The sequence below is a fragment of the Trichosurus vulpecula genome, chromosome 1 (assembly GCF_011100635.1).
Source record: "Trichosurus vulpecula isolate mTriVul1 chromosome 1, mTriVul1.pri, whole genome shotgun sequence".
In the NCBI taxonomy this organism is placed as follows: Eukaryota; Metazoa; Chordata; class Mammalia; order Diprotodontia; family Phalangeridae; genus Trichosurus; species Trichosurus vulpecula.
Genome location: NC_050573.1, coordinates 427,517,098 through 427,544,386, shown reverse-complemented (window position 1 = coordinate 427,544,386; position 27,289 = coordinate 427,517,098). Strand labels below are relative to the sequence as shown.

The 27,289-nt window shown below is 36.3% G+C and overlaps 1 protein-coding gene across 4 annotated transcripts in view; it reads right to left on the bottom strand.

Annotated features, from left to right (window-relative positions):
• The window catches only part of KIF2A (kinesin family member 2A), a 100,446-nt gene that overhangs the window by 43,908 nt on the left and 29,249 nt on the right, over positions 1-27,289 (bottom strand). For 2 of the 4 annotated variants that reach the window (XM_036761660.1, XM_036761672.1), the window contains exons 2-6: positions 12,072-12,166; positions 11,371-11,490; positions 9,027-9,081; positions 6,866-6,988; positions 6,075-6,175 (exon numbers count right to left, since the gene is read on the bottom strand). In XM_036761660.1, the coding sequence (XP_036617555.1) occupies positions 6,075-6,175; positions 6,866-6,988; positions 9,027-9,081; positions 11,371-11,490; positions 12,072-12,166 (494 nt within the window). The remainder of the gene's footprint in view (positions 1-6,074; positions 6,176-6,865; positions 6,989-9,026; positions 9,082-11,370; positions 11,491-12,071; positions 12,167-27,289) is intronic. The other 2 variants (XM_036761681.1, XM_036761666.1) reach the window with 1 other exon arrangement.

Genomic DNA, 27,289 nt, shown 5'->3' with positions numbered 1-27,289 from the left:
TGGAATGACTGCAAAGTCTTCCTTTGCTTCAATTCATCCTCCACATACTTACAGAAGAGTTTTCCCAAAGGATAGGTCTGACCACGTCATAACCCTACACAATTACCTTCAGTGGCTGCAACCTACTACATCGAGGTTCAAATATAAACCATTTGGCATTTAAAAAGCTCTTCAAAACCTGAGTCTCCTACTACATTTCCAGTCTTCTTACATAGCGTGTACCAATAATTTTAGTAAAAGCTTGAAAATGCACTAAGATTTTGGGATAACCTATATATTTCATCCCTCTAAACATTTTTTTGTAGAGTTTCTTAAACTTTTTTTTGTGTCATGGCCCCTTTTGGCAGTTTGGTGAAATTTATGACCTCTTCTTAAAATGTTTTTAAATGCTTAATATAAAATACATAGAATTATAATGGAAATCAACTACACTAAAATACAGTTGTCAACATAAAGCAAAACAAAACAAACATGGCCACATATTCCAAGTTAAGAACTCAAGCTCTACAGATTATAGCTACGCTGACCTACTTGTTGCTCTTCCACAACCCATCCGTGGTTTGGCCCAGCAGGCCTAAAACGTTCTCCCTCTTCACTTCTGACATGCCAATTTCTGCTCTCCTCAGCTCTCCAAAGAGGCAAACTGCAACCCATTCATGCCTGCCTTTCTTGTGGGACTCTTGCCTATGTCCTTCCATAAGTTTATCACAGAGATCGACTTGACATGATGGAAGAGTTCTTTGATTTCTTTCAACACTGCAAGGGTACCAAAAGAACACTCTGACTATCCACCTGGCATCCTTCGTCCTCTCCATGTGACTATGCTTCTCTTCCTATCATCCACCTACTCTATTCTTTGAAGTTAAACATTGGTTATATATTGTAGCCTGGACACACTCATCATGAACTTGGCTCCGACTATTCTCTGATATTTATTTTTAATTCAGAGATCGTTAAATTCTTTTTCTTGTTGCCATATAGAAATGCCAGAAGTCCAGCCAGTAAGAAGCTTATGAACAGCCCTGAAGTGGTAAATCACACTGTCCTTCCCCTTGCCTTCTTCCCATATTGTAGCCTGTTCCCATAGAAAACAAAAAACCAGTAGAAATACCAGTAAAACACCTCAACAGTAACAGAAAGTTTGGAAAAGAAGTGTGTGTTTCAGAAAAGGGTAATCAGTTCTGTTTTGGACATGAAGTTTAAAATGACAGACTTTTTTTAGCAACTTTTATTTTGAAAGGTAAAATGATAAAGTAGTATTAGAAAAAATAGGTCTTCTTTGTTTCCATGGAAAGTGTGGAGTCATTAAAAGCGTGTCACCATTTATTAAAGCAATAACATGTTTAAGCAGAGATCCTTGATTTAAAACTTTCCTTGTGGTAGTGTAGGGTTTTCAAGGCACTTCAATTGTTACAGCTGAAATGTTTCTTGCATGCTAAGAAGGCTGAAATTCTATAAATGACACAATTATTCCACACTTGAAAGTTTCCTTCATAAGTGTCAATATTAAAAGTAAATTATACTAACTTCTCAAATGAATATTTGATTGATCTTGTCTACCAACCCAAGACATTACTATCTTTTACTCCCTCCTAAAATTTTTAGCAGAGCTGAAAATATTGTTAAAGTGTTGTTTATGAAAGATTTAAGAACTTAACCTGTATGAAAAGTTTTTAAGACATGATGGTTTCTAAATATAAGGTCTAATACTCAGTAGGAAATATTCCTAAATTTAGCAAGTTTAAAGGAAATGATGAATGGGAGGAAAAAAAAATGACTTAACATGATTAAAAGTGTGAATATCCTTACTGGATGTGGGATAACTGCTTTACTGGAAAATTTATATTAAGTTCTTATGTTCTGTGGACTTCCCACTGAGTAAGGGGACCCTATAGAGGTGATTGATCCACCAAACCACAATGAGTCATGTGGGAAAGTCTCTTACTTTGAAAAATTGATTCTATATCATGTTTCCCCTTTTTATTATTTTCTTCGAGCATGACAATTAAATGTTTAGCAAAACAGCAGACAATTTCTTAAGTTTTGTGAAAAATGTTAAAATTCACTTTATAATATTAAAGATATACACCATGAGCAATGGTCCAGTCACCCAACTTTTCCCCAAGTTCCTTGATGTTGAGGATTAACAATAGCTTGCCTCTGGAAAGAATGATTTCCATCAGAATCCAGGCCAGTTTCCTTCTCAAAGGTACTGAATCCAGGAAGCAGCTCAGTGGCTGATTTCCATAGCACAACAGTGAGTTAAGGATTCTGTCTTGAGTTTCATACAATATCCAGCATCCATCCCCTGTGTCTGCAGACCACCATGGGGATATCAACTGTCTTTTTCTCTCCTTGTTATATGCAGAGGTAATGACAAAAGCAGAAACATTATGAATACTGTCCATACGAAGCTGTGTACTCCAGCTTTCTCTCAGAGGGGAGGGCAAGGCTCTCCACCATTCTGAGGTTCCTGCTGCACATAACATCTCCACATACATCTGCATGTCTGAACAACTGGTCCAGGGACTTCTCTGTCTCCCACAATGCACCGGCAAGCTGTGCATGCCCAAGAATAGTCAAAGCAGCAGCCACCAGTAAACGAACATACTTGGCCACAATAGCACATCCTATAGACTTTGTATAGCTTCCAGCCCTAGCCTGGGGCAGCACCACCCCATTTTGGAGCCATACCTCTAGGCTGAGACCCAGAGGAACACCAGCCTTATAGTGCCACCATCCAACGGGCACATAGAAGGGTCTGCATCACAAAGGTCTCTCTTTGTCCAAAGGCAGAAGCTATGGTGACAGCAACAGGAAGTGGTGGCAACTTAACTTGGTCCCAAGGGGCAGTGAGTTCACTCTCTCTTTTGAAAAAAGTATATTTATTGGTCTTAAAAATCTGAATTGGCTGAATTCCAATCCCCAAGTATATTTTTAAAAAAGGCAAAAACAATCTTCAAATTGGAAATTATAAATGTGTTTATATAGCCAAAAAACCCGATAATTTTAACTAAGCTGACTAGTTATGGCCAGAAAAGGTACATTTTGTCTCAAAAGCCAAAATGTCCAGCTAGTAAGAAGCTTATGAACAGCCCTGAAGTGATAAATCACATTGTCCTTCCCCTTGCCTTCTTCCTATCGGAAATTATAAATGTGTTTATATAGCCAAAAAACCCAATAATTTTAACTAAGCTGACTAGTTATGGCCAGAAAAGGTACATTTTGTCTCAAAAGCCAAAATGTCCAGCTAGTAAGAAGCTTATGAACAGCCCTGAAGTGATAAATCACATTGTCCTTCCCCTTGCCTTCTTCCTATATTGTAGCCTGTTCCCATAGTATATGGGGCAAAAAAAAAGAAGTAGCAGTATAGGTGAGAGTAGAAAAAGGTATTCATTGGCATGATTAATTACATCCTTTTAATAAGTAGTAATTCTACTTTCAAGATCTTTTTTAGAAGGGAAGGAAGAAGGGAAAATCTGGATTTGTGTTTCTATTAGAACAGAATTGGCTTAATCTCTAGAAAGGAAACTCCTTTTCCAAATCTGACCAGCAACTACTCTGCAATGTATAGTCTTAGATAAGTGCCTGGGCAAAGAGAGGTTAAATGTATGTGTTAGAGGTGAGACTGGAATCCTGGTCTTCCAGACTCCGAGTCCAGCTCTATATCCACTACCTTACACTGCCTGTTGAAAGGTATTACCAGCTAAAAAACAGAAGAGACTATGTATGATAAAAAAAAACACAAAGCAACAATTTGGACTTCTAAGTGGAAACTATCAACTTTACAAATATATTTTATTAAAAGGCAAAATTTATCAATAAATGCATTAAGTCATTATTAATTTTGCTTAAGCTTTCCTCCACATTAACCAGATTTATGTTGCAAAAAAAAAATGTACAGAAAAAGATTTCTTTAAAATTTTAATAGCATGGCACAAATCTGGATTTCTAGCTCTGCTTCTCACACTGCCCATGTGGCTGTGGGTAAGTCATTTAACCTGCCTGAGTTTGTGTCTTCATCTATAAAATGAGGGGGATGAATGAGATAGTTTGAAGCCCTTTCCAGCTTTTATCTATAATGAATGAACTAAAAAACACTCATCAAAGATTAATATATAAAAGTAACTTACACAGAACATAACAGTGTTTAATACAAATTTTAAAAAAATAAGAAAATATTTCCTATCAAATGCAAGCTATAAAGTGAACCATGAAAAATACAGTGAAATCAGAAATGCAACCATCTCCATAGTACTTGCTTTAGGAATCTTAGAAAATCACATGGGGCACAAAAATTTTAAGTAACTTTCTTGGGGATCATACAGCTAGCATGTATCAGAGGAGGACTTCAACCCAGGTCTTCTAACTCCATGACCAACTATTTGCTATGCCATGCTGCCTTATCACTCTTAATACATAAAGAAAAAATAGAACCTTGTTAGTAGTGTCACACAAAATTAAAGCAAACTATGAGTCAAATCACATCCTGTGAAATTTTAAATAGATGATTAAATATATTTAAATATATAATAAATATAAATAAATATAAAATTATAATAAATGCACATTAATGTAATTATGTAACATAAATTCATATAATTTATATATAATTATATAATAATGAATATAATATGCATGTTTGTATTGTTCTACTATCCTCAATATACTGCTTAAAGGAATTACCGGGGTGTGTGTGTGTGTGTGTGTGTGTGTGTGTGTGTGTGTGTTACAGACAACAATTGCCGTCACCACCACCATCATGACAGTCCATCAAGCTTTGTATCCCAGCATCACCCTAGGATCTCATTTTTACAGAGTTTATGAGCTTGGAAGGGGCCTTAAACATCTTCTAATTCAATCTCTTCATTTTACAACTTCTGCTTCTGGGTAAGGACCCAGCAGAAAGGGAGACAAGCTAATTTGAGAGCACACTGGATCAGGTTCTTGTAACATTACTATCAATTATTTGAAAAGGAAAGACCCTAATTCAGAGTAACATACATGGACGTGACTTGCCTTACATGGGAAGGATAGCAATTCCAGGGCAAAGCAACCATCATGAAGAAATTGTCTGGCCTTCCGTTTCAGAAAACATAACATAGCAAAACCGTATGGCCTACCAGACCACCTCTGACAGCTATATACTCGGTGTGGAACAGCTAAAAGCTGATAAAGACCTCATCAAAGGATTCCACCAGATATGTCTATTAAAGAACATCAATGATGCTTGTTTAGGTCTGTACCAACATGTTCAGGCTAGCGTTCCACATCTCCAGCTGAGTCCTCTCTTCTCAAGACACCCAAGCTGTTTCCTTCTGTCTCTTCTTCCTAATATTATTCACATTTCCTTCCCCCAGCTTCCTCAAAATACTCCCAATATCATAAACAAGCCTAGAAGGCCACCGTGGGTAGACACTATGGTGGTGGCAGTATGTGTATTGTGCAAGATGTTTGGAAGTTAGACTAGCTGCATCTGCCAGGAGAAGATTGTGCTGTACCAGCTCATGCCTTAGAAAGACTAAGAAATGCAAAACATTGGCTTTTTAAAAAATGTACAGACAAGTTGCTCCAGTAACCCAAAGAAATGAAGGAGAAAGCAGCAGCTCTGGCTGCAGCCCAGATACTGACTTGTTCAGATGTTCCAATGCCTCATTATGCAATGAAACCATGAAAATTTTCGTAACAATTAAGAACATCTTAAAAAAGAAAAGGAATCAGAGAATATGGAATGCCGTAATGTAAATGAACAGTATATAATTTTATTGATAAAAACTAACAATCACTTTTATCAATAAGGTCTTCCAAACCTCTAGATCAGGTGTGGGGAACCTGCAGCCTCAAGGCCACATGTAGCCTTCTAGGTTCTTGGGTGCAGCCTTTTGATTGAGTCCAAGTTTTATAGAACAAATCTCCTTTACTAAGGGGATTTATTCTGTGAAGTTTGGATTCAGTCAAAGGGCTGCCCTTGAGGACCTAGAGAGCCACATGTGGCCTTGAGGCTGCAGGTTCCCCATCCCAGCTCTAGATCATACATGAAATAAATCCTATAACTTTATATTTAGAATACAAACCTGGGCTCTTTTTTCTCTGAGTTCTTGTTGTTGTAGCCTCCTTTTCTCACGTTTTTCTTGCAATTTCTCTACTTCCTTCACACAATTGGATTTTCTACGTGCTAAAAGTTAAAAAAGAAATGGATAAGATCTACAGGTATCTTTCCCCTTATAACAATGATTTATAGTAATGTTTACTAATATTTTACCACATAAAATATTTCCTATTTTTCACTTTCACGCCATTAAAAAATAGGCTCACATGACAAAGCATGCCAACCGCAACTATTTAGTCTTTATTTACAAGCTGCTTTACAAAAACTAGGAACAGGACAAGAAGTATGCAAAAAAAGAGTCAAAAAAAAAAAAAAGACTCCACAACATACTGATACATGTCATCTCTTGGTTTAGAATCATAGAGTCTTAAGAGTGGGAAGGGAACTTAGAGGTCATCTGATTCCATGGAGCATAGAATTCCTTCTACAACCTCCTGGACAAATTGTTACCCCAGCCTTTGTTAAAAAAAAGAATTTTAAACCAAAAGTGCTGAGATATCATTAAAATTTGCTGTTTACAAAAACCAAATTAAATTATCATATAGACAAAAATAAATTTAAGCCCCAATTGGTAGACCAAGGATGTGAGAACACAAAATTTAATTCTTCAGAGTAAGAATCTCAACACAATGAGACACAGACAATAATCAATCGGGTTTGAAAACTGACCCTTTCCTTTGAGGACTTATAAGTTAGACCAAGAGAGAATACATGTATGCCTGAAATCAATGAATCCTTGATACGTGGTTTACATACAAGGGGGTCCAAATTCCTTTTTTGCAGCTTGAACTGGAGATATATCTGAAACACTACCATTCTGTTGTGTAGCAGAAGACTGTTCAGGAAACTGACTAGGCCGTGAACGCGCAGAACCAACCACTGCAAATGAAACAGGAATTACTATTCATGGCATTAATAAAAACAACTTTTAATATAATATTGTAACATCAAAAGAGCTATAATTCATCAATGTGGATCCTTCAACTAGACTGTAACAGTATCCACATCTTAGTAACAGTTTTTCATGAACTGCTAGAAAGAAAAAGTTGGCCTAGTGGCCAACTCTCTGGAAACAACATTTTTCAAACTTGGCTTTTATTGATAATCCATTACCAGGCCCACACTCAAAGCCTTTTCAGATTAGCAGGATGTAACAAAGCTTAAATTATTGAAGCAAGCCTTCAAATAAGCAAAAAAGCATTTGGTAAGTACTTACTAGGTGCTAGGCATTGTCCTTTGAGAACACCTAGGGTCAAAGACCTACCAAGGATGACTACCAAAGTAGAAATTCAGGTTAAGGCATATGCATAGAATAAGTAAGTAGTCCTCTGACACTTACTAGCTCTGAGACCAGGGGCAAGTCATTTAACCCCTCTGTGCCTCAGACAATTCTCCAGGATTTACATAAGTCATTCATGTGGCTCTTCCTATATGTAGTATAATAAATGAACTGGTAGGACATAGGTTAATGAGACTGTAAATTATATCACATTTTTTGCTGTTATCAATCTAAAGTAACTACATGAATAGTCAAAATCTTAGAAATATGCATACAGATATGCCAGTTTTATTCAATATGAGCATTTAATTATTGAAGAGCTTATGAATATTTTCAAAGTGGTAGATGCAGATTCAGAAATAAAATTTCCACTAAAGTAATTACACCTTGGAGCTGATAATTAATAATGAATACATAGATACCAATTTAGTTTTATTTTTCTACAGGGGCTATTTCACACAAAAAAGGCAGAAAGAGTAAAAAGTTCCATAAGAAACACCAAAATATTGTAACAGTATGGAAGTTATAATTTTCCATGACTATACTGAAGACAGTTTATAATGTTCAGTTTATTGTTTATAGTTTTTAATCCTCTCCTCCTCCCTTCAACAGGAATGCTATTGTCTGCAGCAGCAGTTGTCAGAGAAAGACAGTGGAATCTAGTGAGTGTAATAGTGCTGAGCTAAATCAGAAAGAGAGGTGTGAATACTACCTTAGACCTTCACTTTGTGAACTGGGGCAAGTCACCTTGAAACCTCCTTGATGCCCAGATTGCTCAGCTGTGAAATGCAGGTTACAGCATCTGCCTACAGAGTTGTTATGACACTCAAATAAGGTCATATATATAAAGTGCACTGCAAAATTTAAATGCCAGTTCTGGGGCACTTATTTTTAGTTGTTAGAATTAACATATATAACTAATATACATATATATGTATACGTAAGAGGAAGTTATTATTAGTTTTGAACTTTGGAGGTTTGGTAAAAGCAGCTGAAAAATATACGAATTGTGGTTTAAAATTTGATGTCTAAAAATAAATGGTATAGTGCTTACCTGATTTTTCAGTTATTATTTTCAGGGTTTAAGGGGGAAATGTTAGGGATTGCAACTCTATGAGGGATTATCTAGATACCCTCTTTGCCACCTCCCTAAATTTTGCAAAACTAGTGGCCAAATGTGTAATTACTGTATTGAGTATTAGGTCTTAAAATGAAAAATTATATAATTAGGAAGTTTTACCTGAAGGATATCATTCTCTGACTGACAAAGTTTCTTTCAATGGTGGAGAGCACTAGGCTCAGAGTCAGGAAGAACTGGTATTGGAAGTCTTCCATGATACACATGCACAAAACCTTTATTACTTTGGCAAGATATGGTAAAGCTTACAATGAATGACCACGAGTAAATCATTTAGCCTCTCAGTGGCCAGGCTACTATCTTAGACTAAATTACAGATAAATGGCCAATATGTATTAGTGAAGGGAGTTTCTGATACTAATGCAACTAGAGTTCTAGATAAATTAAAAAAACATATCAAAACAAAAACAATCTCAACTCTCAAATAAAAAACCTCTCCTATACATTTCCCATATCGATAGATGAAATCAGTATTAACCGTAGCCTAAATTATACTTTACCCCTATTGTCTCTTGCAGGGGGGTCGTTCTTAATAGGAGCCACAGTCCGGCGATTCTAGAAAAGAAAACAGTCATCATTATTTTTTTCTCTATATTCACTCATTATGCAAAACAAAATTCTGGCACACTTTTATATTTAAAAAGACAATCATAAAAATTATAAGACAGAAGCTAAAATTACAGGTAACCTGATTTTATAATTAATAGTACCTACAAGTCTGTTAAACTCTTTCTTATGAAAAGGTCTGAAAATAACACACATTTCAGGGCCAGATAACAGATTTGGAGTTGGAAAGGACCTTGGAAGACAGAGTTCAAATGCCTCATTTTACAGATAAAGAAGTCACAAGGCTCAGAGAGTTTAAATGATTTGTCCATGGTCACACAACTAGTAAGTATCTGAGGCAAGATATGAATTCAGGTCTTCCTGACTTCAAGTCCAGTGCCCTATCCACTAAGTCATGATATTTTTATTTTTATAATTGCAGTGATTCTTGAAATAAAATTTTGGGACCATTTAGAGACCCAGATGAAAATGAAATCACATATAAAATTTAAAGTTTGTTTCAAATAATAAACTGGCTTACTTTATTACATTGTCTGCTTGAACGTCTTTACTTTCCCTTAAAGCTAATTATTTATAAATAGCTCAAAGACAGCCTCAACTGGAAAAGAAATCTCCAAGTAGTCCAACAATTAATTTAAGTCTATATTGATCACATTATTCAGTTATAAGGCTTCCAGAACTCCTTAAAAAGTCTTCATTTTAGGATGAAGAACCTTATGCTGAACAGTTGATATACTACTAGCTATGTCTTTAGTGTAGCTAAGGACCACGAAACTACCAAACAGTTAAGCTTGGCCCCAAAGAAGAGGTGAGAAGACATTTGACTCCTTTGGAGGGGGGTGTGGTGGTGGAAGATATGGATGGTGTTTGGCCCACAGGTGTGGAACAGTGCATGTAATGTCAACTTTTTTTGACGTAGTGATTGGCTTTGCTAAATTCTTTGTATTAATGAATGGCTCTCTTGGAAAGGGAAGGGATAAGGACAGGGAAAAAACTAAGCAATGTAAAGGGCAGGAGCTGGGGATAATTTGCTCCTATGTCAGATAACTAATTAATATAAGGAGAAAAAATAGGAGATGTAGTGGATGACAGATGAATCATAACACTCAAAGAGTATCCAAGGGGTGTTGGTGTTGAAGAGGGCACTGGGTTGGGCCTAGATCTGGGTTCAGTGGCTCTGCCACACCTTAGTTTTATGACCTGGGTTAAATAAATTACTTTATCTCAGTCAGTCTCAGATTCCTCATCTGCAAATGATACTAATAAGATCTGTATTACTTACCTCTTAGGGTTCAATAATATCATAGCTTCAGAACTGGAAGGTACCTTAGAGGTCAACTTCTTCAACTTTTTATTTTGCAGATGGGAATAATGAGGCCCAGAGCTATGTAGTGACAGGCAGTACAGGGCAGGGAGGGATAAGATTCAACACCAGGGCCTCTGACTCTACGTTCTACCCTCTTTCCACCGTACCACAATGAGAATCAAGCTACAAAGCCAATAAGCACATAGAATTTTACAATGGGCTATAACTGTCACCTATTTTTTTTTTACCATTAAGGAAGATTATTATTGTTGTATAATTGACACCATTTGAAGATAACACAGGAATGAATAAAATTGCTCATCTTTTCCTGTCTTTATTTTTAAAGATACATGAGTAAGATAATAATATATTAAGAATTAATTAGGGGATTTAATTTACTAAAAGCCATCAAAGAAATCAAGAACTAGGACTTACTACTTTCCAGTTCTCTAAGAAGAAAGCAGGCAGACAGACAGTTAAAAACTCAACATATAGTTATGAAATGCCTACTATGCATGAGATACTGGGTATACAAAAACAAAAAGGAAAAACTCCCTGACCAGGGGAATACCCATGTATCAGTAAATACAGAGCATATAGTAGCTAGGTGGCATTGGGGATAGACTGCTGTCCTTGAAGTCAGGAAGTCTTAAGTTTGAATTCTTAAAACATTTACTAACTGTGTGACTCTGAGCAAGCCAACTGCAGGTGATAGTGGAGCTATGTGCTTTGAATTGAGAAAATTTAGGGTCACATACTCTAAGAAAGGCCTTAAAGTTTGCAGCTAACACCTTGTCAGACAGGAAGTTCTAAAGTGTTTTCTAAAGATTCCTCAAATTGAAAACCAGACATCTTTTAATCACTTAGTGGTGGGAATTGGTTATTTTCCAAAACACAGCCTTAATATAGCATCATTTCTGAACCACAAATTCTAAAAGTGATTCCTTAAACATTCAATGATAATTACAAACCTTCACAATTTTGTTTACTTTGGCTGAAGGGGTAGGAGGTGGAGGTGTTTCTGGGCTAGGTTCAATTTCTTCATCAGGTGCAAGGTCAGGGTTAAGTGAAAAGATGCTCTCCAAATCAATCTGTTTATAAGAAAAAGGTAGGATTAGACAGGAATATATTTAAAGCCACTTTTCATGTGGATTTAGAAAACAAACAGATAAACTTAGTGATTTTAGCTGAGAATGGCACGATTTTAGCTTGGAAAGTACAACACCTAAAATTATAGTCTTTATACTTGTAAGGAGCTACCCTTGACAGTATTTGTGGTTTTGAATTCCCTGGATTATTTGGATACGCTACCAGCATAAAGAGAAGAGAATAATATTAATAACTATTGTAGTAGATGTAACAGTTCGCTTTTATAAGACGGTTAGAAAAAAGTGGCATTTCCATCTGACTGAAACCTAATTAATGATATACTCAATCACAGATATGAGAGGAATCTACTTCTCTCAGAGTGACAATACTCAAAAATCCAAAATTTTACAGGCAAGATCTGAAAATACATATACTCCAAGGTACATTATTATTTTGCTTTTATATACAGTTGGAAGAATCATAAGAAAGATTAATGGTTGAATTAAAGCTAAAAATACTTACAGCTTTTAAAAAGGATCTTTATAACGGAACTATAAATGAGGTTAAAAGTAATGGAATGTACCTCTTTGCCTTTTGTATCTCCATTTTCTATCCATTCAACAGTTACACTTTCATTATCTTCATTTAAAGATGTTACCATAGCTTGATGTATTCGACCTAAATGGGAATAAGATAACATGTTTATTAACCTTTTTGTGATAACAAAGGAGTTTGAAAAAAATAAGGAGGCAATCTTTAGCTTAGCATGAATTTGGAATAAACAATAACTGCCTATGACACAACAACCAGATAACATCAGTCACAAGCATGGCTTCACCATTCACCAATTCACCAAATTCTATTATGTAGAATGCATTGTGCTAGGTAGGTACACTAGGGGAATACAAAGATAAGTAATCAGTCAACAAGCATCCATTTGGCATCAATTTCTGGAATAAGACCCCCCCAAAAAAACATACCAAGGAGTTTACAATCTAGTAAGGGAGATGACTTCTATACAAATAAATGCTAACTACAGAATATGACAAATGCATAAAAAGTATAATGCAGAACACAGGATTTAGACTTAGGAAAGACCTTCTTAAAGCTAATTTAGTCCAACCCACTCATTTTATACAGGAGAAAAATGAGGCCCAGGCAGATAAAATTACTAACTGCCCAAGACCACACAGAAAATAGACTACAGTCAAAATAAATCTTAAGAGCTGAATGGGATATAAAAGACCCCCTAGCTCAAGGGCTCAGGGTCATGACCTGGGGTCTATGACCTTGTTTTTAAAAATGTTGATTAATATATTTCAATATCATTAATTTCCTTTGTAATCGTATTCATTCTGCAAATTTAAACAGTCTGAGAAGTGTTTATAGGTTTCACCAGACTGCCAAAGGTTAAAAAACATAACAGAAAAAAAGGTTTAAGAACCCCTGGCACAGCTGAACCTCTTACCTAATCCATGAATCTCATTTAGAGAATTGTAATGGTGGTAGGATCAATTCTCAAGATATCTGAAAGAGGAAAAGCTACCAAATACTTGGAAAAATTCCTGGATATTATCTACTCCCACTCCCACACACATACCCCTCCCCCCACCCAAGCAACTAAGGAATTATCAATAGCTGACTCATCTACCTATTTTCCCATCTCTATAAAATTTTTATAAGACTAATCAATATGCACATTGAGAACACCCCAGATGAAGATATGGGAAGGGAACTAATTGGTGGGCATCTGCAATTGATATTACAGAGGAAACCACAACTATACAGTCATACAAATGAATGAAAGGTATAACTAATAAAAAACTCACTATACTCTATGACAATGTATTCTGGCAGGGGAAAATGCAACTCTTAAAAGATTTTGCTCGAATAGGATTCCTCCCACGCATATGTCATCATACAAGGTTCCTTGAAAGATGTAACACACAATTTTGTTCAAAGACCTTTCGATAACTATTATCACAAAAAGCACAAAACTGGGAGATTTACCCAAACCTTCTTTCTTTCTCCTTATACACAAACCCAGTAACAGAATAAAATGCTTTACCCAAATTGTTTCCCCTTCTTTTATCATTCAAATGAAACAAATATATATTAAGAAATTTCAAAGATACTTTGCATAATAATGACATTCATATATGATAAAAATTATAGAAAATGAGAATAACCAGTAGGATTGCTTCATTTTTATTAAGAATTTTCTATTCTTAAAAATCTGATTGTAACAGCAACATTGTGCAATGACCAACTTTGATAGACTTAGCTCGTCTCAGCAATGACTAAGACTACAACAATTAAAATAACTATATAATATGACTAAGAGATGAACATTTACTACCTGCTGATAAAACAACGTGCTAAACCCAAGAAACTGACTTAGAGCCAGTTCAAATTAACCATGTTAAAGTATGGTATGATTCACCTTGTCTGTTAAGAGTCAGTTTTTTGTTAAGGACCTAGAGTAGTAAAGTTTCACAGATGAATAAAACTTTGGACTGGCAGTTTGAAAATACTGGTTTAAAAACAAGATTTTTAAGAAGGGGAGTTAGGCAAAGCTGTGTTTTCTTAGAAATTAATCTAGCAGATCTATAGTCCTATGAAAAAATACTCTAAATAACTATTGATTAGAAAAATGCAAATTAAAACAACTCCGAAGTACCACATTGCACCTATCAGATTGGCTAACATGACAAAACAGAAAAATGATAAATGTTAGAGATGTGGGAAAATTGGAATACTCATGTGGGTGGAGTTGAGAACTGATCCAGCCATTCTGGAGAGCAATTTGGAACTATCCCAAAGAGCTATAAAACTGCATACCCTTTGACACAGCAATACCACTTCTAGGTGTGTAATGCCAAAGAGATCATAAAAATGGGAAAAGGACCCACATGCACAAAAATATTTATAGCAGCTCTTTTTGTGGTGGCCAAGAACTGGAAATTGATAGGATGTCCATCAATTGCGAAATGGCTGAACAAGTTGTGGTATATGAAAATAATGGAATACTACTGTGCTATAAGAAATGAGGCGCAGGTAGACTTCAGAAAAACATGGAAAGACTTATACGAACCAATGCTGAGTGAAATGCTCTTCTTAGCAATGCAAGGATCTAAGACAATTCTGAAAGACTCAGGATGGAAAATGCTATGCACATTCAGAGAAAGAACTTTGGAGTCTGAATGCAGATGGAAGCATACTATCTGTTCTCCTTTCCTTTTGTTGTTTTGTTTCTTCTTTATTGTGGTTCCTCCCATTAGTTCTAATTTTTCTTGACATCATGACAAATATAAAAATATATCTAATATCAATGTATAAATAAAGCCTATATCAGACTGTACACCTGCTTGGAGAGAGGGGAAGGGAGGGGGAGAAAATTTAAAACTCAAAATCTTATGGAAGTGAATGTTGAAAACTAAAAATAAATAAATTATTAAAAAAGAAAATGCTATCCACATCCAGAAAAAGAACAATGGGCTTGGAATGCAGATCCAAGCGTACTATTTGTGTTGTCATTTTTGGTTTTTTTTGGTTTCTTCTTTCTCATGGTTCCTCCCACTGGTTTAAATTCTTTATAATATCACTAATGTGAAAATATGTTTAATATGAATACATATCTAGAGCCTATATCAGATTGCATGCTGTCTTGGAGGGGGACAGGGAGGGAAGGTGGAGAAATGTAGAACTCAAAATCTCATGGAAGGAATGTTGAAAACTAAAAATCAATGAATTTTTTTAAAAAAGAAAATGTTATCAAAAACAGAGAAAAGTTACCTGTACAAATTTTTATGAAAGTATTCTATGCAAATTAAAAAACGAAATGAAAGCCTACCTTTCCAGTAAAAGGGATATGGTTAAATAAACTGAAGTATTGTAATGTATCACTAAAACACAATGTCAAAGAAATCTTTAAAAGTCTTTATTAAAATGATGCAAAGTGTGAAAGAACCAGAAGGTTGTATGCCATGACTACTTATGAGGAAAAGTGAATGAGAATGGACAAATGAAGAATCTCAATTAGAAGGAATGAGAGAAAAATGATATTCATTATATACTAAATTTTAATGTAAGTAGTTAACAGTAAACAAGTTTAGTTAGCTATATTGATGCTCAATGTTAAGTTTCGATAAAACATTTAATTTTTAAAAGGGACAAATTCATGATAATTTTTTTATATTTTTGGTCATTACACCAGTCATTTCCCATCTACTCCCCCCTAAGCCAACTTTCCTTTGTGACCATTACAATTAAACAAAAGCATTTAATAGAGATCATATCTGACAACTTTTACAATTCAACCTCTTTAAAAAGATACTTTAAAGTATCTTTTAATTTATATTGTTATAGTCATTGCAGACACTGTCCTGTTTGTTCTGCTTATTTCACTCTCCATCAATTCATCCTAATCTTCCCAAGTTTTTCAGAATCCTTCATGTCTTAGTTCTTATTAGGATATTATTGTATTGCATTCAGATATCACAGTTTTTTCTAGCCACGCCCCCAAATGATGGTCACTCTCATTTTTCAGCTTTTTGCCACCACAAAAAGTGCTACAAATATTTTAGCAAGTGTTGAACCTTTACTTTTATTTTATACTTCCCTGGAATATATGTCCTATAGTGGAGTGCTGGGTCAAAGGACATGGAGAGTATAGTCACTTTTTGGACATAATTCCAAATTGATAGGAAGAACTGTCAAACTACCAGAGATCCACCAACAGTATGTCAGGTTGCCTGTCTTTTCATGGCCCCTGCATTGTTGTGTGAACCTCAGAATAGTTTTAATTTGCATTTCTTACTGTTAGTGATTCAGAGAATGCTCTCATGTGATCAGTCACAATTTCTAATTCTTATTTTGAAAACTATCCATTCTTCTGCCCATATATATATTGTGGAATGGTTCTCAGTTTAATGTACACGCATACACACACACATTTACTTTATGTTTTGAATATCAAGATTTTTTATTTTGGTTGATATTTGAGGCAAATATTTTTCTGTACTTTAACACTCCTATAAGAGACTCACTGAAATGACTTATATTGAAAGAAAAATTAAAAGGAAAAAGGCAAGGACAATCTCCATTATCATCATCCACCTGTGAAAGAGCTGACAGAACAACATATGCAAAAATAATAACAAGAGGGTAGCAACTTTCCCCAGGACAGCATCCATCTGAATTTCATTGAAAAACATGAGAAGAATGAGATAATATTTGCAGATTTATTTGTAGAAATAAAGGGTTTTATGATGGCAATAAAGGACTAGGTGATTGCCGGCATAAATTACAGAATGGTTACTATTAGGGACTTACTAATATAAATCATGCAAAAAATAAAAGAAACTGTGCAACACATCACACTTCAGGCTGAAAAAAATTTAGCACCCAGCAAATACCTAGAAGGCTAATAGTATACAACAGAAATTCATTATCTTTCATGTAATGGTACTCAACAACTCCCCATTCTACAAATACAAACTTCAAATATCTTGGGAGAACTCAAATAATAAGGCTGTCTGTAACTGGACCATTTTCTCAGACTAAAACATTGCTCATAATCATCTAAAGGTAACATTTACCTTCATGGCATTTTTAATAAATGTCACCATGTCATATAATCTTCAAGCTAAACATAACAAAAAGCTTTAAAATACTGAGACCCAGTAAAGGAACTCAAAATCGTGTCTGAAGAGGATGAGGTATATATCATCCTGTCTACTACTAGAGTTGTACGGGATGCTTTCAGTGGACCTCCAGAATATGAATAATTTTATTGAATTAGAAAAAGCAGTTATTTTATCTGTCCATGCAAAACTCCATAAAATATTAAAAATACATACAAATAAAATATAAAAAATATTAAACAATAGCAGGATAGCTACTTTTCTCAGGACTATTTTTATGTGAACCCCATTAAAATATGAGAATGAGATTAATAATTCTGCTTTCATTTACGTATCACTGTAGGATTAAAAAAAACAAATCTCTTCACAACAGTATAAACACAATGATCTCCAATCACACAGCTAATAAGTGTCAAAAAGAATTACGACTTGAATCCAGACATAATGACTCTTAGTTCAGCCTTCCTTCTACCACACCAATTGACTCTCCAATCATGTAAAGCTTTGGTGTGTGATTGGAGGAAGAGGAGAAGCCCTGATTCTGGCCTCAAAAAGCTGAGTTCAAGTTTCCACTCACAACCTAGCCTTGGGCAAGTTCCAAATCAGTCTGCTCTGGGCTTCAATTTCGCCCTCTGTAAAATGAAGAGTCTGGATTAGATGATCTCTAAGGCTCCTTTTCAGCTCTAAATCTATGATCCTGGGAGACCTGGAATAGCTTTTACCACAGAACAACAAAGTTCCTCTTCTACAGTGTTACAGACACTTTAGACCTTATTCTCCTGCAAATATTAGTTCCATATTGACTTCTGGAAGGAATACTTTCCCCATACTGGTATGGGCACATTCACAGACACTTTTTAATTGTTGCTTTTGCTTAATTTTTATGAGTTTGTAATGTTAGTTTAGTTTAGCTTGTTCTTTGATTAATTTTGTTTGGGATTTTTAAAAAAAATTGAGTACCTCCATATACTCAAATATATCCTTCCCTTTAATCCAGTCAAGATTCTTTCAGAGTTAGTAAACTTATTACAAAACTTAATGGCATAAAATAAAATAAGACACAAAAAAGCACAGAAATCTTATCTTTTTAAAAATTTATTTATTATTAGTTTTCAACATTCACTTTCATAAGATTTTGAGTTCTAAATATTTCGCCTTCTCTCCCCTCCCCCTCCCCAAGATGGCATGCAATCTGATATAGGCTATAATATACAATCATATTAAACATATTGCCATCTTAGTCAGATTGTGAAAAAATCAGAACAAAAGGGAAAAACCACAAGAAAGGGGGAAAAAAAGAGAAAATAGTATGCTTCGATCTACATTAAGACTCCACAGTTCTTTGTTTGGATGTGGATGCATTTTCCATCTTGAGTCTTTGGAACTGTCTTGAATCACTGCATTGCTGGGAAGAGCTAAATCTAACAAAGTTGATCATCACAATGTTGCTGTTACTGTGTGCAATGTTCTGGTTCTGCTCACTTCACTCAGCATCAGTTCATGTAAGTCTTTCCAGGTTTTTCTGATATCTGCCTGCTCACCATTTTTATATACCACAACTTGATCAGCCATTGCCCAAATGATGGGCATCCTTTCAATTTACAGGGATCTTATTTTCCTTAAGTTTAATCCTGTCTGGATCTAATATGGATATCCTTCTTACTTCTAACCTCTTTTTCAATGACTCTCTTGGTCCCTAAATCTTGTTCCTTCTTTAGGTAAAACTCAGATAACTCAGTCAACAAGCATTTATTAACTATGTGCTAGGCACTGTGCTAAGCAATGAGGATGCAAAAAAATATAAGTCTCTGCTCTCAAGGTGCTCACACCTTGTGAGGGAAAAAACATGCAAACATATATACAAAAACAAGATATATACAAGATAACCTGCAAATGCTCAACAAAGGGAATGTACTAGTTTTAAAGGGGATCAGGAAAAGGTTCTTGGAGAAGGTGGGATTTTAGCCAAGATTAGGGAGCAAGGGAGGGAAGTTAGGAGAAAGAAATAAAGAGAAAATCCTAGGCATGGGAGAAATGATAAAACTTGAAATTAAACTAATATAATCAGCCACCTGGCTCCTAATGGATATACACATTTTAAGCCATAAATATCCATTGTCTGTAATTCTCCATCTAGTGTTTGAGGGCTTTCTTCTCTGGTTCTAATCTTAGCAATACTGGAGTCCAGAATAGAGGTCGAAAGCAGAAGCATTAACCTGGAAACCAACATTTCGTCAGTTACACCATGTTCACATTCCTGAACTACTCAATCATTATAGTGAAAAAGTATTTTTTAACATTCTTATCAGTAATATTTACCTACAATGAGAAAAAAAAAAACAAATCCCAGCAATGCTTCTACTCAGCAAGGCTGGATTCGAATTCTGTTTCATCCTAAGTTTGTCAAGGGTAGGCATGCAATTTTTAGCAAGGTCCTCATTAGAATGAAATGGCATTTTATTCTGGGGGTGGAGTGGGTGGGCTGTTATGCCAGGAAGCCAATTTTTATCAGGCTATTAACCTAGACTAGGAATATATTATTATATTGTAAATTCCACATTATAAATTCCTGGGTCAGGTTCTTAATATGAAGAAACACATACTTACAAAGGTATTATTTGGCTGAAGATATTTACACTGATATAAACGGATTAAAAGTAAATTATTTTAACACTGCCTTTGGATCAATGACTGACAGATGTGAGATAATATTTTTTTAAAAAAATACTTAGAATCACAGAGTTATGGATGGAAGAAACCTCAGAGGTCATTTAGTTCAACTTCCACATTTCACAGATGAAAAAACTTAGGCACAGAATGGTGAAGTAATTTGTTCAAAACCATACTGCTAGAATATGAAAGAGCTGGAACCCAGGACCTCTGATACCAAATTCAACACCCTTTTTACTCCACTAGTAGATGGATTCAAATAGCACTACAGTACTTGGTGTACCACATGCTAACTATACTGAGGAAGAATAATATAGAAGGAATAAATAAGAATAGCTGCAGTAGACACTTATATAGTACTCTGTAAACCTTTGAATCCATATCTCACTTACTCTGTGAGACAGTGCAACTATTAATTGCATTTTACAAATTCACTGAGGCTCAGAGGAGTACTCATTTGACCAAAACTTAGGACTTGAGTCTGGATGTTTTCTTATTTTCTAACACTGTTCCCATTACATTATATCACCATCAAAAAAAAAAATACATGCTACAGAAACATTAGACTAGAATCAAGAGACCTAGGTTCTAAGGATGACAATAAGGTAGAGTTTCTTACTGCTTTCATCTTTTGCTAGTAGAATACTTCTTTGAACTCCTCAGACCAAACATTTAGATTGGATTTTAGAGTCCATTTCTAAGTGTTCTCTATCCTCCCTGATGTATTCTTTCCTTACCCTGCTATTGAATGGATACATGGTAGATTATGAGTTTTGTAGGGATTCAATTTGAACTGGCTAGATCTGTATCTTTTTTATTTTTATCTCGGATATGAATGGCAAAGTGTTTAACAGCCAGGTTTGGTGATCAAGTTGAATACTAATACTATTACAATGGTATCACTGGGCACAGTAGTGGTATTACATTTCAGTATAGACTTGTTCAAGGATTGCTAGACACTGAATAGAGCACTGGGCCTGGAGTCAGGAAGACCTGAATTCAAATCTAGCCTTGGACATTTACTAGCTATGTGGTCTGCGGAAAGTCACTTAACTTTGTTTGCCTCAGTTTCCTCATGTGTAAAATCTGGAGAAGGAAATGGCAAACCATTCCAGTATCTTTGCTAAGAAAAAACCAAATGGGGTCATGAAGAGTTGGATACAACTGAAGAACGACTGAACAACAAAAAGACTTGTAAATTTTATATTACCACTAGACAGTTAACATTATAAAATTATAATGCCTATAGAACTTAAAATAATGGATACGAAATTCTTTGTAAAGGTAGGCTGTCATTAGATACGTGCCATTGGATTTGTTGAACACAACCTAAAGTGTTTTTGTTTTTCTTTCCCTAAAAGGAACCTATGAAATTGGTCAAAGATACAAAAATGGAATCAAAAAGCCCTGTTCGCGAACTAAATCTGCATGAACCCAATGTAGAGAATGTCAACAATCACTGGACAAATGGTTGAGTCTTTGTTTAGAGACAAAGGGGTTTATGATGACAATTCAGGAGCAGGTCATCATCACCAGAAATAAACAACCTGTACTTAGTGATCACCACTGGTTGGTAAACGGAAATGATAAAAAAAGAAGGAAAAAAAAAACCTGTACAACATATCCCTGCAGGCTATTACAATTTAGCACCCACAAAATACCTAAAATAGTCTCCTGACTATAACCAGATACAACGAAGGCTTGCCACAATAGATAAAAGGTTCCCATGATATAATTATTGAAATAAAAATATACTTGAGAATTAATTAAGCTGGATCTGGCATATTATCATAGAGAAAAATGGCCCACAATTGCCTGGATATAACATTCATGACAAAGTTTCAACTGCATATAGTGCTTCCATAAGGAAATTCTTTCCCAGCATTTCTGGGGAAATGTGTATGTTTTTCCCCCCCAAATTCTGAGAAAAATTAGCTGAAATCAGGAAGAAGTACTGTGGTTCTCCTGTAAGAATTCAAAGTTAACAATCAACAGAAAAAAATGTTAGTGATGTCAACTTGAAAGTAAGAGCAGGTAGGAAGGAAGGAGTTATGATTTAATTAATCTCGCTTATCGTAAGTTTACAGCTCTGTCTGCTGAAAATGGTGACTCATTCTTGCAAATAAAACAATAAGTTTATATGCATACAATACTTTAAACAAATCCTATGGTTCTACGAAATAGCAAGTTTTGAAAACAAAATAAGTCTTAAGTTGGCAATTTCAACATGTGACTCTGCATAGTACTGTTAACCTTCCTAGAAGCTCTGAATGTTATGTTATTAAAATACTACCCAAAATATTCTCTGCAATTTTCTATTGTTTGAATATTTACTACAGGATACGGTTCTTTTTAAATACTATTAAAAGTAATATTTTTTATTAAACATATTTTTAAAGGCACATGAGTGTAGACTATGAAGAATAGTAGAAATATTTTATAAAAGATATAGGAAAAGAAGTTTTAAGTCACTTGTCACAATATATTGATTCATAAAAATAAGTAATGCATTTATTATATTTTTCTATTAAAAAAGTCTCTGAGACTTTGGGAATAATTTTAGCACAGAAAAATGATTCACTATTATTTTATTATGGGTGACTCATTATTTTAAAACATGTGAATAAAATGTTATAAAAAATAAAAGCTGGGGGGGCGGAGCCAAGATGGCAGCTGTTGGGCAGGAACTCGTGTGAGCTCCCAACCGAGTCCCTCCAAAAACCTATAGGTAGTGGCTCTGAACCAATTCTGGAGCGGCGGAGCCCACAGGGTGGCGGAGGGAGGCGGGGCTCCAGCCCAGGGCAGCCTGGATGGTCTCTGGGTGGGGTCTGTCCCACACGGAGCTGGGAGCTGGGAGCGGAGTGGAGCAGAGCCCAGCCTGGACTGCGTGGACCATCCAGACCAGAGGCCGGGCGGAGGGGGCCCTAGCGCCCTGGGTCAGTGAGCTGCCGCAGTTGCCAGACTCCTTAGCCCACAGACACCGAGGACTGTGGAGAGGGTTGGTGGCAGGGGCTGCGGGAGTGGAAGGAGTTCCCGGTTCAGCTTGGGGGGGGGGGGGGGGGGGGACGGGACGGACGGACAGCGGCAGCGGAGGTGGGGCAGCTACAGCTGTTATTACTTCCAGCTCCAGGCCCACCTGGTGGGAGGAATTAAGTGGCAGATCAGAGCAGGAGTGCAACAGCCTGCTGAAGATCTAAGCCCAGGCCGGGTTGGGGGTTGGGGAAGGAGCAGTGCTGGTGTGGCCGAGCTGGCACCTCCCCCCCAAACGTGGAACATAGAACTCTGTAATCTACAAGCAGTCGTACCCCACTGAAAAACTCAAAGGTCAAGTTAGTTGGCTGGGAATATGGCCAGGCAGCGAAAACGCACTGAGATTCAGTCTCAGACTTTGCATTCTTTCTTTGCTGACAAGGAAGACCAAAACATACAGCCTAAAGAGGTCAATAAAGTGCAAGAGCCTACACCAAAAGCCTCCAAGAAAAATATGAACTGGTCCCAGGTCATGGAAGAGCTCAAAAAGGATTTGGAAAAGCAAGTTAGAGAAGTAGAGGAAAAATTGGGAAGAGAAATGAGAAGGATGCGAGAAAACCATGAAAAACAAGTCAATGACTTGCTAAAGGAGACCCAAAAAATACCGAAAAATACACTGAAGAAAACAACACCTTAAAAAACAGACTAACTCAAATGGCAAAAGAGCTCCAAAAAGCCAATGAGGAGAAGAATGCCTTGAAAGGCAGAATTAGCCAAATGGAAAAGGAGGTCCAAAAGACCACTGAAGAAAATACTACTTCAAAAATTAGATTGGAGCAAGTGGAAGCTAGTGATTTTATGAGAAATCAAGATATTATAAAACAGAACCAAAGGAATGAAAAAATGGAAGATAATGTGAAATATCTCATTGGAAAAACCACTGACCTGGAAAATAGATCCAGGAGAGAGAATTTAAAAATTATTGGACTACCTGAAAGCCATGATCAAAAAAAGAGCCTAGATATCATCTTTCAAGAAATTATCAAGGAGAACTGCCCTGATATTCTAGAGCCACAGGGCAAAATAGAAATTGAAAAAATCCATCGATCGCCTCCTCAAATAGATCCCAAAAAGAAATCTCCTAGGAATATTGTCGCCAAATTCCAGAGCTCCCAGATCAAGGAGAAAACACTGCAAGCAGCCAGAAAGAAACAATTTGAGTATTGTGGAAACCCAATCAGAATAACCAAAGATCTGGCAGCCTCTACATTAAGAGATCGAAGGGCTTGGAATACGATATTCCGGAGGTCAATGGAGCTAGGATTAAAACCTAGAATCACCTACCCAGCAAAACTGAGTGTCATGCTCCAAGGCAAAATATGGATTTTCAATAAAACAGAGGACTTTCAAGCTTTCTCAGTGAAAAGACCAGAGCTGAATAGAAAATTTGACTTTCAAACACAAGAATCAAGAGAAGCATGAAAAGGTAATCAAGAAAAAGAACAAGAAAAAGAAATTGCAAGGGACTTACTAAAGGTGAACTGTTTTGTTGACATTCCTACATGGAAAGATGATGTGTATGATTCATGAGACCTCAGTATTAGGGTAGCTGAAGGGAATATGCATACATATATGTTTATGTATATATGGGGGAATGTGTATGTATGTATATATCTATGTGTGTATGTATATATATATATGTGTATATATATATACATATATATGTGTGTGTGTATATGTATATATATATATATATAGAGAGAGAGAGAGAGAGAGAGAGCGCGCGTGCGTGGACACATTTAAGGGATGAGAGAGGAACATACTGAGAGAGGGAGATAAGGAGAGATAGAATGGGATGGATTATCTCCCATAAAGGTGGCAAGAGGAAGCAGTTCTGTGGGAGGAGGGGAGAGGGTGGATGAGGGGGGAATGAGTGAACATTGCTCTCATCAGATTTGGCCTAAGGAGGGAATACCAGACATACCCAATTGGGAATCTTACCCCACAGGAAAGATGAGGGAAGAAGATAAAAAAAAAATGGGAGGGATGATGGAGGGGAAGGCAGATGGGGGTGGAGGTAGTCAAAAACAAACACTTTCAAAAGGGGACAGGGTCAAGGGAGAAAATTCAATAAAGGGGGATGGGTTGGGAAGGAGCAAAATATAGTTAGTCTTTCACAACATGAGTATTGTGGAAGGGTTATACATAATGATACACATGTGGCCTATGTTGAATTGCCTGACTTCTTAGGGAGGGTGGGTGGGAAGGGAAGAGGGGAGAGAATTTGGAACTCAAAGTTTTAAAAACAGATGTTGAAAAACAAACAAAAATGTTTTTGCATGCAACAGGAAAGTAAGATACACAGGCAATGGGGCGTAAAAATTTATCTTGCCCTACAAGAAAGGAAGGGAAAAGGGGATGGGAGGGGAGTGGGGTGACAGAGGGGAGCGCTGACTGGGGAACAGGGCAACCAGAGTATACGCCATCTTGGAGTGGGGGGGAGGGTAGAAATGGGGAGAAAATTTGTAATCCACACTCTTGTGAAAATCAATGCTGAAAACTAACTATGTTAAATAAATGAATTAAAAGCAAAATAAAAAAAATAAAAGCTAAGTTATGATTTCAAGAATTCTGATTTCTCATTCCTGAATCTTAAAGATTAATAATATCTGTAGGGAATTTGGAAACTTTAAGTGTACACCATATGTTTCTCCATTGATATACTTCCCTTTTTACAAATTTTGATCTCTGCCCTGATTATACATAGGTAGTTAATTTAAGAACTCTTTAACAAGAAGTCTTTCTATATATTAAAATATAATCTATTCTGTTTTGTGCACAGTTTTGCATAAAGTTACAAAAATTGAGATATTTGCTATTTAGCTGTTGTCCTGTTGAGCGCTTCTCAATTCTTATGATATTGAAGGTGTGAAGTTCCATATAGTCTATTAAATTTCTGGCTTCTTTTATTCCTTCTTTCTGAACCATGCTTTTCGACTTATTTCACTCCATCCTCAAGATTTTCCCACTTTCCTATTTGAGACACAGTATCGTAATGTTAACTTGGAGGCTCTTAATTTTTTACAGAATTTCTCTAATTCATCCTCAGCAATTGGTGTTGATAAATAAGCTGTAATTGTTTTCATGGTGTTTTTGCAAATATTTATCATCAGTACTACAATACGAGATGACCAAATATCTCATGAAATGATGTTTCTTGTTGCCTTTGGATATTCAATAAAATCAATTCTGCTGACTCCTTTCTCAGCGTAAGGAGTACCTTCCATTTATCTGCAACTTCCTTCTAATTTCATTTATATATACAGTCAAGACCAATGATTCATCTCCTATAGCAGTACATTCACTTGTAGGTCACTGGAAGAAGAGCTCACATTTGTAGTATTAACAGAGTTTACAGACTGTTTAATGACTGCATAACTCAACACCTCTGACCCTGTCCCTACCACTCTGCCACCATCACTAAAGAAGCAGAAGTGAAGTGACACAGGGCTAAGGACCATTTTAAATACTTTGTTTCACTGGTTACCATGGCCAAAAAATTAATTGCTGAGTGGCCACCCTACTGGTTATGAGCCTTTCCATACTTGTGTATTGGTAATTAAGATGGGCTTTTAGCACTTATTCAATCAAGAGTCCTTGAAGAGTTTGGCCTTTGTTTCCTTGACTAAATTAGGCATCCTTGATGACCTCCTTGCCTCAAGGGAAAGCCTAGTTTACATAGGTTTGAGTGACATGTTTGTGACACCAGAGGCTTTTAGACCATGTGGGTTTAAGTTGCATTTTTGTGACGTTTTTAGGTCACATGGGTGAGTCGCATGTGTGACTCACCTTTGACCCTGAACAAGATATATAAATAAACCCAGAGGTTGGCATTCTCCCTTGGGGCTCTGAGCCACAGGAGGAGTGGAGCATGACTCTGGGCCAGCCCTTGTCAAGAGCTCCCCAGCTCGTGAACCCAGATGTTGATGCTTTTTGGTAACTATGAATTGTGATCTGGTCTGTTTCTAATGTACGTTTGTAATGTGTATTTGCTCTGAAGTTCAGGTTGGGGGCTTTTCCTCCTGAACTGAGTTTATATGCAAATGTTACATTAAAAGTAAGATTGTTAACCCCTTAACATTGCTTTCCTTAGTAAAGCGGATCAAAAGAACCTGTGCTGGCAGCATTCTTGTTGTTGGGCTCATGTTGGTCTTTCACCCCCACAACAGCTGCTAGCCTAATTGTTGCAACAACTTGTCAAGCAGTGAGATATGGCAGGCAAGGGCAATACAGGTTGACAACAGAAGGATGGCGGAAGGTTCTAAGTAATAGTGCCTCCTACAAATAGTGAGAAGGAAGGAAAAACAAAGTTTATGGAAAGCTTAGCAAGAAACCTAATTAAGTTAAATTACCTTATATTATAGACAAAGGTACAAGGACAGATGGGTGAAATATGTAAAAGTTCTGTCCAACTCTACTCCTTTGATGATACCACCACCACTCCTACTACATAGTC